Genomic DNA, 20,720 nt, shown 5'->3' on the forward strand with positions numbered 1-20,720 from the left:
GTTTTTGTTTGCAATTTACCATATGTTTCAGTAGTTCAAGAGCGTGGTTAAAAAGAAAGTGTTATTTTAGTGCATTTTTCCAGCAGAAACCTTTCAAAGATGCCAGAGAATAATTTAAATCTCCTGTTTGGTATTCTACATTTAACTCCTCCTCATACTACTCCCTTTTGTCAAAGTGGCATATTTATAGCAAGTATTTTGCATCATGAAAGAAACCCTTTCAACCAACAACATCTATCTTCCTTTTCAAAATACATACACATAAATAAAAATATAATAACTGCAACCCATATTATTTCAACTACTTTTCAGTACCTACTAGCTAAATGCAAGTTGTTCCCTGATCTCCATGCTATATTACATTTATTCATGTTTATTTCTTCTTATTTGATTCTGAGGAATATACTTTGCTCTCTAGCAAAGTTCCAGTTCAGCAAGGTAGGTGAGAACTGTCAAGTCTAAACTGTTGGAAACTCAGTCCTGCATACATGAACAGAAAGTTATCTTTCAGTCTCTCAGTTCTGCAGAGCAAGGAATAGTTTGGAATCTTGCACATGGGAGTCCAAAATTGCTACAGCTAAAAATCTGCAGGGATTAAGAGATGTTGCTTTGTTGTGTGCATCAGCTTGCTTGGTAGAATTATGATTTTGGGAAGTAAAACATGATTAATCCATTTTGTTTCTTTATTTTCCTAAAACATTAAATATTTGGTAATTGATTAAAGTTCACTGAAATAGCTTTATAAGCAGGTTTTGGAAAGTAAGCAAATGCTCTAATACTCAGCAGTGTGTCCTGGCAGCCAAGAGGGCACCCCACAGCCTTGGGCCCACCAGGCACAGCATCACCAGCTGATCCAGAGGGGTGATTATCCCACTGCATCCAGCCTTGGTGCTGCCTCACCTCGAGTATCACGAGCAGTTCTGGGCCCCACAGTTTAGGAACAATGTGAAGGTCCTTAAATTCATCCAGAGGAAGGCAGCAAAGCTGGTGGTGGGGCTGGAAGGAAAGTCCTGTAAGGAGCCCCTGAGGGCCCTGGGCTTGTCTAGACTGGAGAAAGGGAGGCTGAGGGGTGATTTCATGGCTCCCTACAGTTTGCAGAGGAGGGGAAGTGGAATGGGAGGTGCTGATCTCTTCTCCCTGGTATCCAGTGATGGGATGTGTAATACTTTTGTCAGGGGAGGTTCAGACTTGTCATAAGGAAGCCTTTCTTCACAGGTAGTCAAACACTGGCGCAGGCTTCCTAGCTTGCAATTGTTTAAGACACATTTAGACAATGCCATTAATAACATGCTTTAATTAACTTCTGGTGAGCCCTGATGTGGTCAAGCAGTTGGATTAGATGATTACTGTAGGTTACTTCCAACTGAAATATTCCATTCTACTCTAAATTCTGTGAAGAAAAATAAAAGTTTAAAAACAAAAAATTCCCCTAACAAGAGATTCACACACATTTCCTATTATGTAACATGTTGACCACCTGAACTTTTAAGACAAAAACAAAGAATTGATTTTTTTTTGTGATGAGGTGAGTCAGCAGAACACAGAAAGTGTTTGAACTAGTTCTCTGTATTTATCAGTCATGTTGTTTTGTCACAATGAATAAAGCATTCCCAGCTGTATTTTCTGTATTTATTGCAAATGAGATACAAAAGAAAATTTTCAGCACTAAAAATGCAGGTCATGTTTCTTCCTTCTCATTAGCTTTAAGCAGCAAAACCCAGTGGCATAGGAATATTTCTCTACCAGAATGGATAAAAAACACCTAGCAGTGTGTTACCAGGAGATGGTACAAGCAATTAGCCTTGTTCCATCTGGGTGGGGTCTTAGTTCTGTCAGCTCAAGATATAAGTTCTGGCCACCTCCTTCCATAAGCATGAGCTGCACCCTTTAGATTTTGTCACTCAGGGCCCACAGCCCAACACCCAGGTACACCCAACTGCTGTTCCAGCTACTTCTGAAACCAGAGCCAGTGGATGCAGAACGTGGATCCATAAGATGCCACGTGCAGCAGTCTCCTGAGAGCAAGGCAGAGGGCTTAAGGCACAGCAAGGCAAGCTTGAGGACTGCAGCACTGTCTAGCCCAGCAGTGGCATGCTGGGTTTAATGCAGAATCCTGTTCCTACATAAACAAGGTCACAGCCATATTATTCTCATACAGGTACTAATCCCCCTCCATAAATCTGGGGGAATGATAAGTGCTCTTGACCACTTGGAAAAAAACATTTAGCCTTTCCTTGAGAAGGCTTATGCTTGCATTTACTTGTTCTCTCACCTTAAAGGAGCAGAGATACTCTGATTCCAACATGCTCCCAAGAATTTCAAACACAAGTTTGTGAAACAAACTTGTCAATGCTTCTGCTATTTTCCCCTGACAGTTACTATCCACACAGCACAGATGTGTCATTCTGCCAACTACAGATATACACACCCCTGACAATGCACTTTAAAAAACCAGCAGCAACAGCAATGCAAGTCATCCAGATTCCATTGTGCTACGTTTTTGCAGATATTTACAGGTTTTCTCAGCACTATATGAAACCTCAACAGAAAAATGCACTGTGGATTGAGACAAATGTCGTATTTCAGATAAAATTGGACTGTATTACTGCAACATTTTCTCATGTTTTTGTAAGACTAGGAGGATGGATTTTTCTAAACCAGAGCTGACTGCCACTGCTATTATTCAGATCAGTAACAAAATTATCTTTGACTCAACTGAGCAGAACAAGGTTTCTAACCTTATTAATAAATGTCAACATTATTCCTCTTTCAACTAATGCAACTATTATCTATGTAGCTTTTTGTGGTTTTGCAGCTCTGTATCTGTAAATTCTTTTTTCTTTTATATTTCTGCAGACCCATTTCTTAGTGACAAGGTGCATCCCCAAACACAGCAGCCAGGTGATTATTATCCCATAAACTGCAGACACATCTCGTGTAAGGTCAAGAGGAGTCACCTCCACATAGCCAAAGGTATTGCTGAACACCACTGCTGCATAAGCCCACTGACTTCCAGACTTCCCTGGGGCCTGAGGCTGGGAACCTTCACTAGAAAAGAGACCTTGCTGCAGGCAAGGCAGTTTGATTGAGCAGGAAGGGACTTGCTTGCACATCAGGGCTTCATAGCAGCTGTCTTCTTTGATCAAAGACTACTTTTGTATCTCTTTTCTACCTAATTTTAGCTTCCTAGCTGGTTCCTACTGAAGAATGTGATGGTATCTACACCCTTCAAATGCCACTCCTGTCGCTGTTTCTACATAAACCTATCAGATCACTCAATTAGAGATGTTTCAGAAAGACTATCTGACCTTAGGAGATGCAGATCCAGATCAAAGGTTTAAAGCATACTTGAATTGCATTTCTTTAGATTGGACAGGGATGATAATTTCACTAACCCTGCAGCAATTTAATGACAGGTTTCAGTTGCTGATGCTCTACTGTTCATCAGATCAAAGGCAGTTTCCTTTCAAATGAAGGCACACAAAAACTCCCTTGATTTTCTCTGAAAAACACAGATTAAGAAACCAGTCTTTAATTGATTTGTAACGTTACTACTAAATTGTTCCAAATAATCACTCATAAATGTCTTAATAGTACTGATAATACCCAATATGATTCTCTGCAGCATACTGAAATGCCAGGAAACAAAACAAACTTGTGAAAGTTTTAATAGAATTTCCCCTGTTAAATCCTGATTAATTTTTTTCTGAGTCACTTTTTCTTGCTTCAAGTGGGACTCACCCAGTGAATTCAGAGGACCTGTGCTACACAGACTGGTGAAAAGAATCACAACAGTCCATTATCTCCCAACATATGAAGGTAAACAATATTCTGCCCTTTTGTAACAGCATGAAAATCCAAAAGCCAATGGGAAAGCAAATTAGTATGTGTGAATGGAACATACCAAATCATGTTTGGATTTGCATTTAATATGAAGTACAGGTTCATGGTTTCTGGCCTCTTCTCACAAACAAAAGCCCTGAGGGCAACACTGCTGGCAGAGTTTGCAACAGAACAATCCCATGAAATGGGACATTCAGAAAGCCAGAAACTGTGAGTGTTCAGGGCTTTGCCACAAGCAGAAGCTTGCCTTAAGCTATATTACCCCTGTGACAGGGGCACAACTAGCATGGCCTGGTGCTGCAGATGCTGAGCTCCATGGGCCAATGTATCACTCAGCCACCTCAGCATCCACGAAGGCAAATGCTCAGCTGTGATGGAGGAGGCCAGAACACAGCCAGGAATTCAGCCCAAGAGCTCTGAAACAGGCAGAGAGCAACTTTGAGGTTATCAGCACTAAGGTCTTCCAGTGCCCCTGTCATCCCTGTCAAAACTGTCAGATAAAAATCTTTGTACCATTGTTTACACCCATGTTACCTTTTTCCTAGGCAGGAAGGGAACTATTTTATTCCATTGTATGTCCCCCTTAGCCAGCCCAATCATACTGGTGTGTATCTTATGTTGGTATAACTATTCTGATATTCTGCAAACAACTCATTAGCTGAAGTAAGGTACATAAATAAAGCTCTCAAGCACAGACCAGACACATGGAATAACATAGAATAATAGAGATAGGGGAGCAAGCACCATGAATTCTGCTCTCTAGCTTACACTGAAGATAGACATCCACAATTGCAATAAAGGAGCAGGCACTTTTGACACAGCCCTGAGAGATGCTGACATATCTTGAGCACCCTAAAGGCATCAGGACTTTATTTCTCTGCTGGAAATGCTAAAATCAGTGGTTTATTTTTACTGAGGGATAATTAGCATCTATCAGTGATTCAAAGGTTCAAGTATGCATACATAAACATACATATATATATATACACATATATATGAAGAGATACAAATATCCATTTAATAGATATGTGGGTATGGAGATACATATGTGTGTGTGTGTGTGTGTGTGTGTGCATGCAAAAGTACATATCTACCTATGCATATTCAAACAAAATACAAGTTGATACATATGCAAATGTCACTCCCAGGCATTAACTCCTGCAAGTTTATTCCTTGCAATACAATGACAAACACCTTGTGTTTTCTCATTTTGTCTTAGTAGGATTGATGGGTGTTAGCTATCCAGGGACAGAACAGCAAAACCAACAATAACAAATCCTGGAACTCTTAACTGTGAAGACAAGGTCTGTCCTACCCAAGGCAGATGGGCAGCAACAGAAGGGCACACTGTCACTGATGATTCACTTGACTCCCTGAACAACCTGCATCTCCGAAGAACTTCTCTTCAGAAATCAGCTAGCAAGACAGTTACTCCCTTTTCTTTCTTTTCTCCCAAATTCAATTACAGTGAAGTACAATATTAAATTTAGACTAAATAAGCTTGTTTACTGATGTAAATCGAATTGATTTTCCCTTCCCCCACTAATGAGATAGAAATAACTTGTTTTGAGTAGCTTCCTCATCACTGTAGCTCTTATGACCACAAAAGGAGGATACCCACACACCTTAGACTCAGCCCCTTCAGAATGGTGATAAATATCTTACAGTAAAGTAGCACACCTGTGTGGAAAGACTCCCACAGCTTTGAACAGAGGAATTAAAAGATCTCACCCCAAAATACTTCACAGATGAAGGTCTACAGCCCACATAAGACAAGAAAGGAAGCTTTGTGTCCGTATTCTCTTGCAATAAGACAAAATATGTTAAAGGAGTTGCCTGTACAATATTTGTATCTCAGTCACTGCTTCTGCTCAGTGACCAACAACTTTGAGCCATTCCTTGAAAGATCAGGTCACCCTTTGCTCATCTGCATGAGACACACTGAAATCTGATGTTTTCAGAAATGACAGGCAACAGCGACTCATGTCTCTGAATTGAGTTCATCTGCCCATCCAACAGGTGCCAACTAAACAACAAACCAACCCCAAGAGAGAAAATAATGGAAACAATGTCTCAGCTACTGAGAAATTCAGAAGCTCTTCTGAGCTTTGGCAGCTACCTGCAGATCAATTTCACTGACAGTCACAGGTAAGAAACACTACCACCGCCTCTACATTTACCCTCATCTTGCCAAGGAAGAAAGTTTGCCACCTTAAGGGACTTGTGAAATGGTAACTATCTTCTGGAAAACATTAAAAATTAAGCTGTTAAAAAACACTGACATACTTGAACATGGCCATGTTTTTTTGGATACAGTAGATTTCAACTAGAAATAGATTCCATGGAGTACTGTGTTTTTGTGTTCATTACTCTTCTTAGCAAGTTTCCACACTATAAGAAAAACAATGACTGCAGCATTTCCTTTTGGACAGACTCCCCTAGGGGGCCAACACTTGAGGGGTAGGTGAGGAAGCTGCTGCCCTTAGAGTACTTGCTATTGAAGAGGTACACTCTGGGTTACCAGCTCAGTGACAATTTTCTATCTTCAAGTTGCACTCAGATCAATAAACATAAAAGTGATACTGATATTATACAATGAAGAACTTTCTTAAATGCTACTTTTTCCCACAACTCCCAATTGCTGAACATTCCTGAATAACTTGTACTAATAAATTGCAAGTATATATTGCATGCAAGTTAGCTTTTACTTCAATATGCTTTTTCATTTATTATAATCAAATTCAGTTATATACAACATCCAGAAATCACTAGCACTATGACCAGAATTAGAAAAAATAATTTCTAGACTTTAACAATCTGGGTGGAAGATTAGGGAGAACAGGTTACCATCAGTGAAGTATGTCCATTTGGGGACTTGGACTCTATAGAAAAACAAAGGGGAACAGTCTTCATAACCGCTGTCAGAACAATACCTCCTTTGAAATTTTATTACAGCTGATTGTAATCAAAGTTCAGTAAGAAACTTTCTGCACATGACACTGCGTAGTCCAAAGTGTGTTCTTTAAAGCAGCATTATTTCTGACATGATCTATCTGCCAAGAAGAAGTGTAAATATTTGGAAAGCACTAGAGCATACAGGAATGGTGCAACAGTTAGGTACTTAATACCATACACAAATTCAGCCTGCATCCTTGTGACTAGGGTTCACACTCAGCTGAGCCCTGAACACATTCCTTAATTATCTGAACTGCTGTTCACAGGCTCACAGCTCTCTCCACCACAAGGCAGGAGAATGGAACTAGAGTTTAGACTTATTTGGAATACAGACCTGAAACCTAGATGCAAACAGTGAGTCCTTAAGGTGAAAATCAGCTAAAGCCTTCAACATCGACCTCCCTGCCTCAGAGAATTCATAGTCATGAATAAGACTCTCAGGCTCTCTCTGCCATAACCCTGCAAAATAAGACTGACAGAAGCCAGCAAAAATGAATGAGCCACCTGACCTGATAATAAGGAACTTGAGGAAAAATGAAGTCAAGGGATTAGATCCAGAAAGTCCCCACATCTCTCCTATGCACCTAATATAATTGCTAATATCCAAGATGTGTCCAGTGACTGAGCAAGGATCCAGCTTTTTTCTTCCAGTATCACTGCTGTGGTTACAGCAGTGCTCTGTAGGTGCACAGCCAAAAGCACCACCACCTTGAAAGGTGAAGTGACACAGTATGAGGTTCGTGTGGGATTCATAAATCAGGCTTTGAGGATCCAATCCAACAGGATCCTCAGCATGCTGACAGATGTAGACAATACTATGGTTAAACACTTAAAATACTGCTACTTCCCAGGTAAATATTTCAGGATCACTTCCAACTGTAAAGACTATTGTCTCATTTCTGAAAAGCTAGCTTACCTGCTGCTCTGATCTGATTTTACAAAATCCACATATTAAAAAAAAATCATGATAATATGTAACATTTACAAAGCTCATTATTTTTAGTTGAACTTGCATAAATCACATTCAACAAATTGTAAATCCCTCCAAATGACCACCATAACTAATACTGTTTTCTCAAAAGGCACTTGTATCACTCAAAAAAAATCACTTTCGGTTTTGACTGTTGTGCTTTTTGGGTGAAGAGAGGCAAAGAAAAAAAAGTTAAGATGGTGGATATTCTAGAAGTGACATATTCTAAGTTAACTTATTCCACAAGTCCAACAAGAAGCACAATCTTCCTGATAAGTGCCATGAGAAATGTTGAGTTACAATGACTTTTTACAAACAAGGGTGGAGTTCAAATTCTTCATCCATTGGAAACCAGCTTAGCCTTAAGAATGCTAGCACTGTATTTGTCTCCACTACATTACCCAACCACAAGTGAACCAAACAAACATGACTATAATTATTCTGACATTCCAAAGTTTTATAATGTGATTTAAAGTCATTCCAGGAAACAAAAAATCCAACTCATTTGACCTCCATAATACGCTTAATCAAAAAGAGAGCGCTAGTCTCACAAAGCCAATATTTGCTATAGAAACTATTTAACAATAACTGCACCTATCTTATCGAGCTTCCTAGTAAAAAAATCCATAATCCTCTTCAGTTGCAAGAGTCAAAGTCCAAGTTTTGGTCATTTAAAATAGTCTATTCTTTTCAGGTTGTTGCTGTTCCTCCCCAAACTCTCCTGTCCTCCCAAACATTTCTCCTGAGGAATATGGCTGACCAGCACTTATCTTTGTGAACTAAAAGGAATTCATTTCAGTAACCTGTTTTTCTCATCTTGTGAACATACAAAAATTTCAATGGAAAATTGTTTCACATATCTCACTAGTCAAAGTAGATTGTGCCTGCTGTGCCATTATTTCACTAATTTCCCTATATTATCTGTTCAGCTCAACAGATGAAGCTTCAACAAATTAACACCACAAAGAAGAAAGTACAAGTGAAGCAGTTGTTTGAAGGTTCTCCATTATTTAACAGCTCTTCAGTGATATTCCCCTTACCTGATCTTCAGTCTTCTAACTGCAAGACTGAAGTCTCCTCTGGTTTGGCATTTCTAGATAACTGCAGGAATTCCAAGCTTAAAGTTACTTAGCTCATACTACCAGCTTCCTGACAAAGGTAAAGCTGCTTTAAAGCACTGAAAACTATTTAACTATGAGTCTGTATGTAGTACAGTAGCACAAGTGTAAATTCTTATTGATAGACTGGAGAAAGTGAAACAGATAAAATGACAGTCATCTGGGAAGGATCTGGTGAAAAACACGGGCATAAACTATTTCCTGAAAATAGCGAAGCACTGCTGAGGGAGAAAAGCAAAGGCTACTTTTAAAGTACCATTTCTCTTAGGCACAAAAGAACAATGATTGTCCTTATCAGGGAGGAGCAGCAAAGCCTGCCTCCCCAGCCCTACAAAGAAGTGCTTGGAATTCGAGACACAGCTTACCAACACAAGTAGAAATTCAGGTCAGAAAGAGCAGGAGACAGTAAGGCTTGTAGAAACATGCCTGTCTGCCTATTCAGAGGCTTCACACTGCGATTCGATTGAATCTGCCTAATGCAGGCTTAGAACAACAGGAGGTGATTTAGAAATGTACCCGCACGCACAATGCCTCCCGCGCCCTTCCCACACGAAGGTCTCCAAGTTCTGTACAGCGTCCCTACAGGCTAAACCCTCTGTCCAGCTTCCCTAAACACTGAAGATCAAGGTTTCCACTCCAGTAACAACTACCTTTTGGGATCTGGGAGTTATTTTAAGCTCGTGAAGCATTTATAGTCACAAGTTTTATTAAACAAACAAAAAGCAGTTACAACAATTAACCTCTCAGGGGTCTAAGAACTTTCAGATGTTTGGAAGATGCTGCAGGGAGAACTCCAAAACCAAATGAAGGGACAATTCACATTATTCTTGGTTCCTTCTCATTCCCTTTAATTACTTCCTTTTCTCATTCTTTGGAATGACCCTCAAAATACTTTATGCACTAGACACTTAGAATTATGTGTGACAATTATATATTTTTATCTTCTTTAACCCAAAGCAAACTGCACCAAGTATCAAGATCAATAAATACTTTAGTAGTTTCCAGATAAAGTTATATTTATGCAAAGTAAAGCCTTTTCTGAGTATACAATCAGCGTATTTCTCAGGAATATTTCAGCCAAATGCCTATCTTTTGACCTGGGTATTCTGAAGATTTCGAGAGGAGGCATACACAAAGAGTTTAGCTCATTATATTTGCCAAAACAAAAGCTTACACTAGAGACTACATGGACTTTCCATTTAAAGATAAAGATTAATTTCACAAAGTCTCTCTAGAAAGATTGGAAAAATAATTACGTCACAATGACACTGCTTTTTTTTTGTCAGCCAGTATTACATATAGAAGTTTCTGGTCAATTGCAGCAGGTCAGATACTAATCTGAGAAACACCCACTCTTATAAGCAGTTAGCCTACAATTTGACTCAAGTTAGAGGTAGAAATTAAACCATGGAGTCTGACACCATTTTTAGTAGGACACAGAGTAGGATCTATATGGGGTACTCATTTTTTCTCGATGGGGAAATAATTCTGTCTCATGAATTGCACAGGATCCCAAAAAATAGCTGATATAGTGCTGAAGGCTGGAGGAGATGACAATTGTATGACTCAAACTCCTTTCACTAATGTTTAGTTCTAGAAGGATTATAATAAGTTTAAAACTTCCCTTAAAACTGTTTAAAGACATGAAATACGGTAACCACCTTCTTCTCCAGATGCAGATTCCCACATAACTAGCTAATAATAGTGTTTTCTTCATCATTTTCCTCCATCCTTAGCCTGGATCTAAGGACACCCCCTGCAAAGGAGGAAAAAAAGGAAAGGCTCCATGATGCAACACTGAGAACAGCAGGAACCTAGCCCATAATTAAAAGTCTTAATGCTGTGATAACACAGATGAAAAAAACTGACAGAAAAGAGATGTCAGAGCACTGGCCCTTTGTAACAGTACCTTCAATCACCGAATCATCTGTTCTGCTCTGGCTAAGCTGCACTCAGATGTACTACTGACTAGATGAAGAAAGTTGACTATCACCAGCATGCAAACTATTACCCATATTCTGTCATCTTCTTGCTGTCCAACCCAGAAAAAAAGTCAGCAAGAGAACCAATGCACAATTTAAATTACTTGTCAAACTCAGATTTTATTGGGTTAATAGATAGTTATGAGGATTATATTGCTCTGCCAACTGCATTTGTACCTTGCAGCCAGACAGGGTAAGCAGAGAGCAGAATGAAAAACTCCTATCAGTAACCTCCTTGCAGACTGGAGATGGGGGTGAGTGAACGACGTGGCCCTTTTCTAGCCCTCCAATGAAAACAGAATGTATACTGTATGTATACTGCTCAGCCCATGGGGCATGAAACAGAAACTAAAACCAGCAATGCTAAGCTACCACAGCATGAACCAACTGCCCATGCAGGGAAGATGATGTTTCTTTTATGGATGCTTGATGGACATGGATTCTGAAGATGCTGTGTTTACTCAGTTGGCTACTGAAATGGATAATTAGTTTTTATTAGCTGTAATGCAGCTACTAAGCACTTTGAACACTTCACACCAAAACATATCAGAACACATACCTGTCATCATGTTACTGACCTGAAAACTAAATCCACACAGTAAAAGGCTGAAGGAACTGAATACACAATAAACCTTCAGACAGGAATGTGCTACGTCCTTCTGCAACACAGAAAGTGCTGCTGCCTCACTGCCGAAGCATAAAGAATATCAATTATATCTAAATCCTTGAGATGTTTCTTATTAAAGAACGAATTCAGTAGGATCTTTATGCCTAGATTCCCTTAACAGAAAGCTGTCACTTTGTATGAAAATATAGAAATTCATAGGTCACACGCATAATTAATTAAACAAGTGAATGATGTACAAGCTTCAATTAAACAGAGAACGCAGTGATGCCCTTCTAAAGTGAGTCTGAGAAGAGCTGTACCTATTCCAGAGTACTTCTTAATGCAGAGAGGTGCTGGTGGCCTGCAGCCTGTCCCTAGGCTCTCCTGTATTTATCTGTCCACCCTGCCGTGGGTGGCAGGCACCGAGGCACCGCACCTGCCCGGGCTCGGCTCCCTCGGGATGTTCTCCCTGCACCGCGGCGCTGGTCGCCTTCCAACAAGGAAAGTTTAGCCCCACTTAACGACCTCTAAGACCCTTTAAACACACCCAAGGTTTGTCCCCTACAAAGGTTTCGGGGTACCTGGTTTACCAAAGGCAATTTACGAACTAGTTAAGCTTCGGCAGCCTTGCGGAGGAGAGTTTTTTCCGCCCCCATCGCACACGCAACCGCGGCAAATTCAGCCCCGCGTCCCAGGGCGGCAGCCCACGGACGGAGTCGGGTCCGTGCCGGCGTGTGGGGCCAGGCTCGGAGCCGAGGGCAGGCTGGGCAGGCGGGGAGGACGAGCTGCCAGCCCCGCGGTCCCCGGCCCCGCAGGCTGAGCCCTGCCCGCGGCGGCCGCGCTGTTTTCCCCGCTCCCCGCCGCTCGCCCCCACTCACCGCCACCGAGCCCGAGGAGGAGGCGACGAAGACGCGGATCACCATCTTCACCTCATGAGCCGCGGCCACAGGAGCGCTCGGGACGGGGCAGCGAGGCTGCGAGGAGCCGTTCCCCCGCACGGGACGGGGCCGGGGCCGCCCAGCTCCACCTCGCCGCCGCCCCCGAGCGTGGCCACCGCCCGCAGCAGCGGCACCCCTGCCCTGCCTGCCCTGCCCTGCCGCGCAGCCCCGCTCTCTCGGGCGAGCCGGGTCCGGCTCCCGGCTGGCAGGAGGCAGCGATAGCGGCGACAGGCGGGGTGTGTGGGCGGCGCGCAGGGACCGACGGGCGCTGTAGTCCTCCCCGGGCGGGGACAGCAGTAGCACGGAGCCGGGAGGGAGCCGGGAAGGAGCCTGCCCGCCCCCAGCTGCCGGGGAAACGGAGGCTTGCCGCAGCCTGCCCGCCCCAGCGCCCGGGGCTGCCGCTGCCACCGTGCGCCTGGGAGAGGCCGAGAGGGGCTTGTGCCGCCCTCCAGGTGCGCTGCCCGCAGGTCGAGGTGAGCAACGTCTGAAATTGCTCCCCTGCCAGGAAGGCTGCTCCTCCCTCCAGCTCAGGCTGCTCCTGATCCTCCTACCCCATGCGGAGCCGCCAGATCTGATCCGCTGGGTCCGGGTCTGGCCCCTTGATCGCCGCTTACTGCGGCAAAAGGGTGGAAAGTGAGCCGTTCTGGATAGGCAATCCTGTCAAGGCAAGCAACAGGGACAAGGCAGGAGAGGCAGGACAGTGGGTGAGAGACTGTCCTATGCCATATATCCCAAAGGAGTTAATCAGCGCTGCCCATTTTCACTCTCTGGCATGGATGTACAGTTCCAATAAAAAGCTGTGGAACACATGTTATTAATCATCAGGATAAGCAGATAACCCCAAATAACCTTTCATCAGTCAGCTCATCTGCAAGTGACCAAGGGCAACTCAGTCCTCATCAGTTTTTGGGTCTATGAGGATGCAGATTGCCTTTAAATAAAGTCAAGAACCAGACAGTTCACAACCTTATACATGTTACTACAGTCATAACCCCATCCTCTTACTTCCCTGCATGCAGCCAGATCGTTGCTCATTCCCTCTGACTAAATTTCCCCTTCACAGTTTCACCCCAATGATGAAGTGTGCTGTGTCATCCTCCTTCACACCTTTGCATTGCCACTCCCCTCAGTGAATTTCCACTGTTCGGACTAAGCACAGACCTCGACTTGCTGCTAAATATATCCTCAAAGCTTGTTGTACATTTTAATATTGATTATTTATTTTGAAATCTTGAATTTCTTGAGGAAAGTACCTAGCAGGAGCCATAAAACTCTGTACTCAATTAGAGCTTGATTTATCTTGTCGGATTCATTGGAAAGATTCCTACTGATTTCACTGTCCTCTGGACTGGAGCTTAATATCAGGAATATAAAGTCCTAAAATGGGAATTCAAGTACCAATCTTGCAGAAATGTATGCATTACTTTGCTTTCATGAGAGTGCTTGTTGAAAGAAAAAAAGAGTAAACTTTATTAGAGTGCACTTAGGTACAAAGGTTAAGATTTTCTGGCTTCAGTGCTCCTGTCTTCACTTGAGCATAACTTTTACTATGGGAACCACAAACTGGTGAACGACAAGTGTTTATTGTTTAATTGCTGCTGAATGACCAGGGAAAGCAGCAAAGAAGACAAACTTGTTTTTTATGTTGGTTTGTAAGGCAGCACCAAGCAACTTGTTAAAATTCTGTGATAGGTGAGTAATTATAGGAATTTGCTGGAAAATTCCCATTACCTTACTCAGTGAATTTCCTTCACGCTGCAGGATTATTTCTGACAACAAATTTTACTGTATTTCTCAAAGTTTTTCTTTAAAAGATGGAGGTGCTTACTTCCTACATATTTCTCTATTTACTCACTACTAGAAAATATTGGGTTTAATATTCTGTTTTGGCTGTACTCTCAATTTATGAAACAAAATCAGGGCAATTCACTGCAGCTGGTTGTACATTATTCACTCACAGCACTAATACATAGCTTTAAACTATAATATTAATAAGTTCTGCTCACTAATATATTTCATAAATACTGCAAAGCACAAAAAAAAATGATACACTGATTCAAAGGGTGCTGGACATCTTTATCTCTCACACTAAATAGAAGAAGAGAATGCTCCTACATCTCAGAGACAGCCTTGACACATGACCAATAACCCAGAGAAAACATGTGGCAATAGCATTATATGGAAAAAGCATGAGCTGTAAATAAGAAAATTAAGAATTCTAATGGAACTGTAAAAACTGTAATTAAGGTATTTTTTAAGATTGTTTCCTCTTCGTATAAGAATCCTCTATTTTGTTAGCTCCAAAAGCCACAGATACTGTCTCCTTTCCCATGTGGAAAACAGACAATTTTCATTTCAGTTCATTTGAAAGTGCTTATAAGCTGTATAAATCCTCAAAAATTTTGGGGGAAAAATGACAGACAAGACACTGCACAATTTTCATTTGTATTGTTTTTAGAGTCTCCCTTTTGTTCCTGCAGCCATTGGGTTGGTAGATTCCTACAGTTTGAACTTCAAAACAGAGTCTGAGCGGCTAAACTCATAGCCAGAATTGATAAACTCAAATGGAGCTAAAGTACCAGAGCTCATGAAGATCTTCCCTCTATCACACTTGGCACAGCTTCAGCCAAAGCTTCAGCATCTTTATTCCACACATATTTAGAGAAACCATCAAAGAGTAGGGGGCTCCCTGCCCACATTCAACTTGATAACTAATGCAACAACTTAATTAAAGGATCCTTTCAAACACTCTTTGGAACTGATTTTGAAAAATCTCAGCCTGTATTGCAATGAATTTTCTTGTATTTCTCAATTTTTAAGTATTTTTATAATATTTTGGCCTAAAAATATTGCACCTAGGACTTTTCAGTAACAACTTTGATGCAACATGGGAATTGAAAATCCAGACAGCTTTCTCATGTCTCTCTTTTGCCAGTCTTTCCATACACATAATGAAGCTAGTTTGTTGTGGAAGTAATCCAGAAAGGTAGGAAAAATAAATGTTGCACTGAGAAGCTGAAGATTTTAAAGCTTGTAGAGCAGCGTCTTGCTCCCAAGCAGAGAATTGCTCCTCTGTGTGTGTAAAACCTATTGGACATCACCCTGTGATGTTTTGCATTTTCAAGTACTGTACAGGTTAAGACTGGACATCACCCTTTGTCCTGCAGCTGCTGCTGGTAAATGTCCTGAGGCCATGCCTATAACTCCATTTCTATTGTACAGTTCTGGACACTTGAAGACAAAGTGGTATGAACTTTTAGTTAAGTAGAGGAAATGTAATAAATTAAAAACATTGCTAAAATTATTTATGAGCAGTTTCCCATGTTTACAGGAGGTACAGAAAGACTGGAGTAGACAATGAGAATTTATGGGGGCAGGGGTAGTTTCTAAAGATTTCGTGGTAAGAATGATTCATTGTTATGCCAGACCTTCATGGAAGATTAAACAGAACTTTGCTGCTGCTAAGGTAACAAAGTACAAGGCGCATGAGTATGTGAAAACAGAAGTATAAAAGTACAACTTTGAACAAAGAACATTCTAGTTATGATAAAAGGTAATTGTATAGTAAGATGCAACAGGCATAGAATAAAAATACGGGACAAACAAAATATTATGTTCAGGACTCAAAAAATTACTAAGGTGGCTTTATTTCCACCTGAAAGAAGCAGTCTTTCCAAGGCATTTTAGAAGTTTTCTGGTCCGTGGGTTGTTATTACCAGTTATTTCTCTGGGTTCTGTGAAATATTGCTAAGAAACAGTAAAATCTCATAGATTCTGCAATATAGATTCAGTCCACATACTTCAAATTTCTAAAGAGGTCTTTATAACTTTTTAAAAATTCCAAGCATCAAAACATTTGCAAATTACAGGTTTAGAATGCTATTAAAAGCTCTGACAGTTCAGATCAATCTTTTTTTTGTAGAAATGTGACTGTCATAGTAGGGAGAAGAAAATGAATTTAAAGGGTAGAGAAGAGACGGTGCTCCAGCTTCAACAGAGTATCATCAGCTGCTCTTGCAGTGCAGAACACCAGAGAAAGATAACTGCAAGGCTCCAAACCATACAAAATGGCCAAGATAATGTAATGTAAGTACAGGACTGTTTCATTTGTTGAGTAATGGCACTCAGTGTTGTGGCTGATAGCTGTCTTGGCCACACACAGCTTGAAAGCACAGGAGATAATGCTGCTTGGAGCCCAACTCTCTGCATACATCCTAGAAGCCACTGTATTTTTAAAGTATCATTTTGTTCACAGAAGTAACCTCCAGGGCACATTTTCTCCATTGTGCTTAAATGTGCTGCAGCTGTGGGCTGTGCATACTCCTATGAATCCTCCTCTACATGCACAACAGGTCAAGCAGATCCTAGTCAGGATCACTCTATCCTTTGCAAAATTTTTTGGATGTTTTATCAATCATTGATGTTTCTCAATCACAAACTCAGTTTCATCCAAGACTGTTCTTTCCAGAACCTTCACTGTGGCCAGAAGTTTACATTCAGAGCATTTCTCAGTTTTTCCCACAGTCAGATTTTAGAGATAACATCCCAAGATAGAGCTCTTTCTCTTTTGACTTGAATTACTCTGAAGCTACGATGAAGCACATGTGTTAAAGTAGATTCTTGGGTAGAGACAGAGCTGGAACAATTTTGAGAAAGCTATTGATTCCTGCATTTATGAATTTGTGGCATGTTGAGAAGAGCAGAGATATACATCTGTTCTTCATTTCAGAATTATTTCTGTGCCGTCTCTTTATAACTGACAGAAGAAAATAAACCCAAACAAACAAACAAATTTTAAAAATTCCAGAGATCTTAAGTAAACCTTCATTCATGCCATTAAATCTAAATGTACTTAGATAATTACAAAGCTGTATGAGTCCATTCTTCTCGGGGTCTGCTCTTTAACTGAAGTCACAATCTGCTGCTCTTTATTTAAAACATGACTAGTTTTAGAATCTGTGGCTGCTTTGATTCCCTCCATGAATTGCTAACACGAAGAAATTTGAAAAGAAAAACATTTTCCTGTGAAGTTCCACATCTGATCTAGGTCAGTCATCTGACTTGTTCAGTCAACTGGACCTGGAGATTAAAACATCTTTCATGTTCTGTATAAATCAGTCATCATTCCTTAAGCTTCCAGCTACATTGTGTAAGGAGTTCTAGAGTTCATTTTCTGCTTGTGTCTTTAATGATCCACTGTTATTGAAGGTGGTGGCTCTGACTGAGGAGCAGGAATTCAGGCAGGTTTCAGTCAGTGTCAAGCCTTCTACTTTGTCTACACTTTAGCACAAGATAATGCCAGCAAATCAGGCACAACAATGTCAAGTCCAGTAGGTTTGCATTCATATTTCTGCTGATTTGAACAACATTTAGTAATCTACATTACTGCAGAAGGATGAGGGATGAAATCCCCCACAAATCTCATTTCCCCATCTGCCATTCCAATGAAACCTAAATTAGCAAGTACTCAGGATGTGAAGTGCACTCAAAGAACAGCCATGGAGCCTTACATTCCTGCCAGCCCTTTCTGGGAGGGATCTTCTGCCAGGTCCTCAGAAAAACAATCTACCACCACATCCATTTTGGCTTTTTTTCAGCGGTTTTCCCATATCTGTTCAGTTCCACTCTGACAAGGTACTTTAGAAGACTAATTTCTTGCAGGATGCAGAAGTGGGTCAGCAATAATATTTACACATGCAAGGACAAAAAGAGTAATCTTGTGGAGAATAAGGAGCAGTTGAGTACATGAATTTTGGCAGCTTTCCTAAAGTGTATGCACTAAATGAACTAAGACTAGTTATTATTTTTATAGTATTTAGGAGTTTTTTAGATGTTTCACAGAACAGAGAGGTAGGGAAGCATCTCAAATGTGGAAAGCTGAAGTAAATTTGAGGATAAGGACTATATGTGCTCTGAATTTCAAGCATGGGTTCAAACCCACAGATGGAGGCCACTCTCCCACTGAGGGGGCACAAGACTGTACTCGGTTATAAGTTTGAGATGATCTTTAGGAACCATCAGAAAAAAATCTTTGGCTCACCTTTAATCTCATCTCAGAGGCCAAAGGTGTCCCACACATGCAGCGTGGGTGGCCAGTAGTGGTCTGCTGGCCCCTATCCTGTCTCAGGTGTAGCCCATCTCCTGCAGAAGGTGACACAGAGCTGACAGAGCCCTTCCCCACAGACAGGAGGCACAACCAGCATGAATTTAACTCCATGGAAACAGTACAGACAACTGTAGCCAACCTGCTGGCATTCTTCTGGACCCAGGGAGTGAAGCCCTGACATTGGGCATTGTTGGCCTCTTGGGCAGGGGCCAAGGAGAATGAAAGAGTGGAGAAATTACAGACATTCTGTTTCCCAAACTGGAGAGGGGATGACCCAGTCTGGAGAGGGGACTAGCAAGTGGAGCTGAAGCTGGTAGAGGGAGAAGGCAGCAAAGGAGAGAGTGGCAGCAGTAATTAGGCTTGTGCTGCAGACAGGCTGTATTGACCTACATGGGAAGTGATTGCAATGTCCTGGGCTGTTTGAACCAAGAGGACCCTTTACTGCCTGGGCAGAAGCTGAAGAGATATGGACTCAGAGCAGGAGCACACAGAATGGTAACCAGGTGCCTGGCCTGGCACCATCAGGTTAACATAGATACAACCTCTGCAACCAATACACTGAACAAAGGAACATGTAGGAGGCAATGTAAGCCAAACAAAAAGACAGCCAAATAAATGAGAAACCAAACAGTGTGTCAGGTTATGGGTAGAGAAATCATTCATGTCATTCCATGCATCACCTTACAAGTCTCAATCCAAACTGTTTTGACCTAAACAGGGACCTGCCTGTCAAAGTAGATGTACATTTTGTATTCTTTGGTAGGGTAACCCTGAAAAATTGCTAATATTTGTTTATTCCTTTTAAATTTTTAGAATAAGTTGGTTTCATTTTGCATTTCCATGTCTTGTGTTCTGCACAGTTTTCCCTGATCAGATTTTTGGTCCAGCTGCTACTCTATCTCAGAACTACTTGAAATTTATTTTGCCCTGTTATAAAGGTACTGGGGAGGCAGTGGTTGGAAAGTAGCATTTTCCATAGGGGGCTAATTAACCTGCAACTGTTGTTCAGTGGTAAAATGTAAAGTGGTGAAAACGCTAAGTGGGATTTTTATCAATTCCCAAAAGTCAGCTACAAAATTCAGTACTGTTACCCTGGCCACATTTGATCTTACCATCTCTTCTTTGCAGAAAAAGAATGACATTTTTTGCATCCATGTGTTTCCACTGAGAGAATTGCTGGTTGACACTATAAGTATGTATGACTTTTGTCAGTGAAGGCTCAGCCTAGGCCAGCTTCCAGACTTGTCAGAGCATGAATTGCATGGTAAGAACAAAAAGCTTATACAGCCCCATTTGTTTGGAGTTTTTTTTACTTAAGTAGAAAAGGATAATGAAAGACACACAACTGCTCTTCATAGGAAATCTGTAAAACAAGCATAGCTTGATCAAAATGAGAAGCTAGGAGAGGCTAGCAAAATTAATCTTGCTGCAAGAAATATTTTTTTGATCCATCAGAACCATCTTCTCAAGATATACTTTCTATTTCACTAAGCAACAGACATCATGCAGCCAGCAGGGTCAAGTCTGCTGCTCTGCTAATGGCATGGCATGGTAAGCATGTCAAAGCTGCCATTGATTTTTTTCTAAATGCAGCTAGACTGAACAAAAATTACTTTCAGAATAGCAGATATAAAATAACTAATGAAGGTATGGCCAAGCAAGTATGCTGCTAAACCTATTTTGACAGCATACCAGTCTCAGTCATAACCTATTTTAGTCATGGTCAGCACAGGCTGCTCTTAAATAACTCCTGACAAAGAAGCTACAGTATTTTAAAGACCTTACTTGTCTAAATTTTCTTTTTTGTATACAGGAAGCTGGTTTTTGACAACAATTTGTCCACAAATGGACAAATATGATATAACAGCTCTATCAGGCCCTAAGTGTGATGTCTACTTTCAACATGCAAACCCCCTCCACCCCCAGCCAGTACTATTTAAAACAACAGGAGGTAACTTCGACTCAATACTAACTTTTTAATGATGATAACTAAAGTTTAGGAAAGCCTGCGAAATATTAAACTCAACACAATTGTGTCATAATTGGATGCAGTATTTTTCAATGGAATCTAGATAATAGGACATGCAACAGACCCATTCTCAGACTTTTTGGACTACCATAATAGGCTGCCCTGGAGGCCAGTGTGGGGCGTTCCTCCGCAGATCATCAGCAGTTCAAAGACTAGCAAGGGTTCAACAAAG

General features: G+C 41.2%; 1 protein-coding gene across 1 annotated transcript in view; it reads right to left on the reverse strand.

The window, feature by feature from the left end:
* Window positions 1-20,720, reverse strand: part of SH3BGRL2 (SH3 domain binding glutamate rich protein like 2) — a 52,392-nt gene that overhangs the window by 26,555 nt on the left and 5,117 nt on the right. The window contains exon 3 of the mRNA XM_071417393.1: window positions 12,354-13,070. Within this exon, the coding sequence (XP_071273494.1) occupies window positions 12,354-13,070 (717 nt within the window). The remainder of the gene's footprint in view (window positions 1-12,353; window positions 13,071-20,720) is intronic.

This window comes from Agelaius tricolor, unplaced genomic scaffold, assembly GCF_023055355.1.
Source record: "Agelaius tricolor isolate 1412-34295 unplaced genomic scaffold, bAgeTri1.0.p SCAF_1, whole genome shotgun sequence".
Classification (NCBI taxonomy): Eukaryota; Metazoa; Chordata; class Aves; order Passeriformes; family Icteridae; genus Agelaius; species Agelaius tricolor.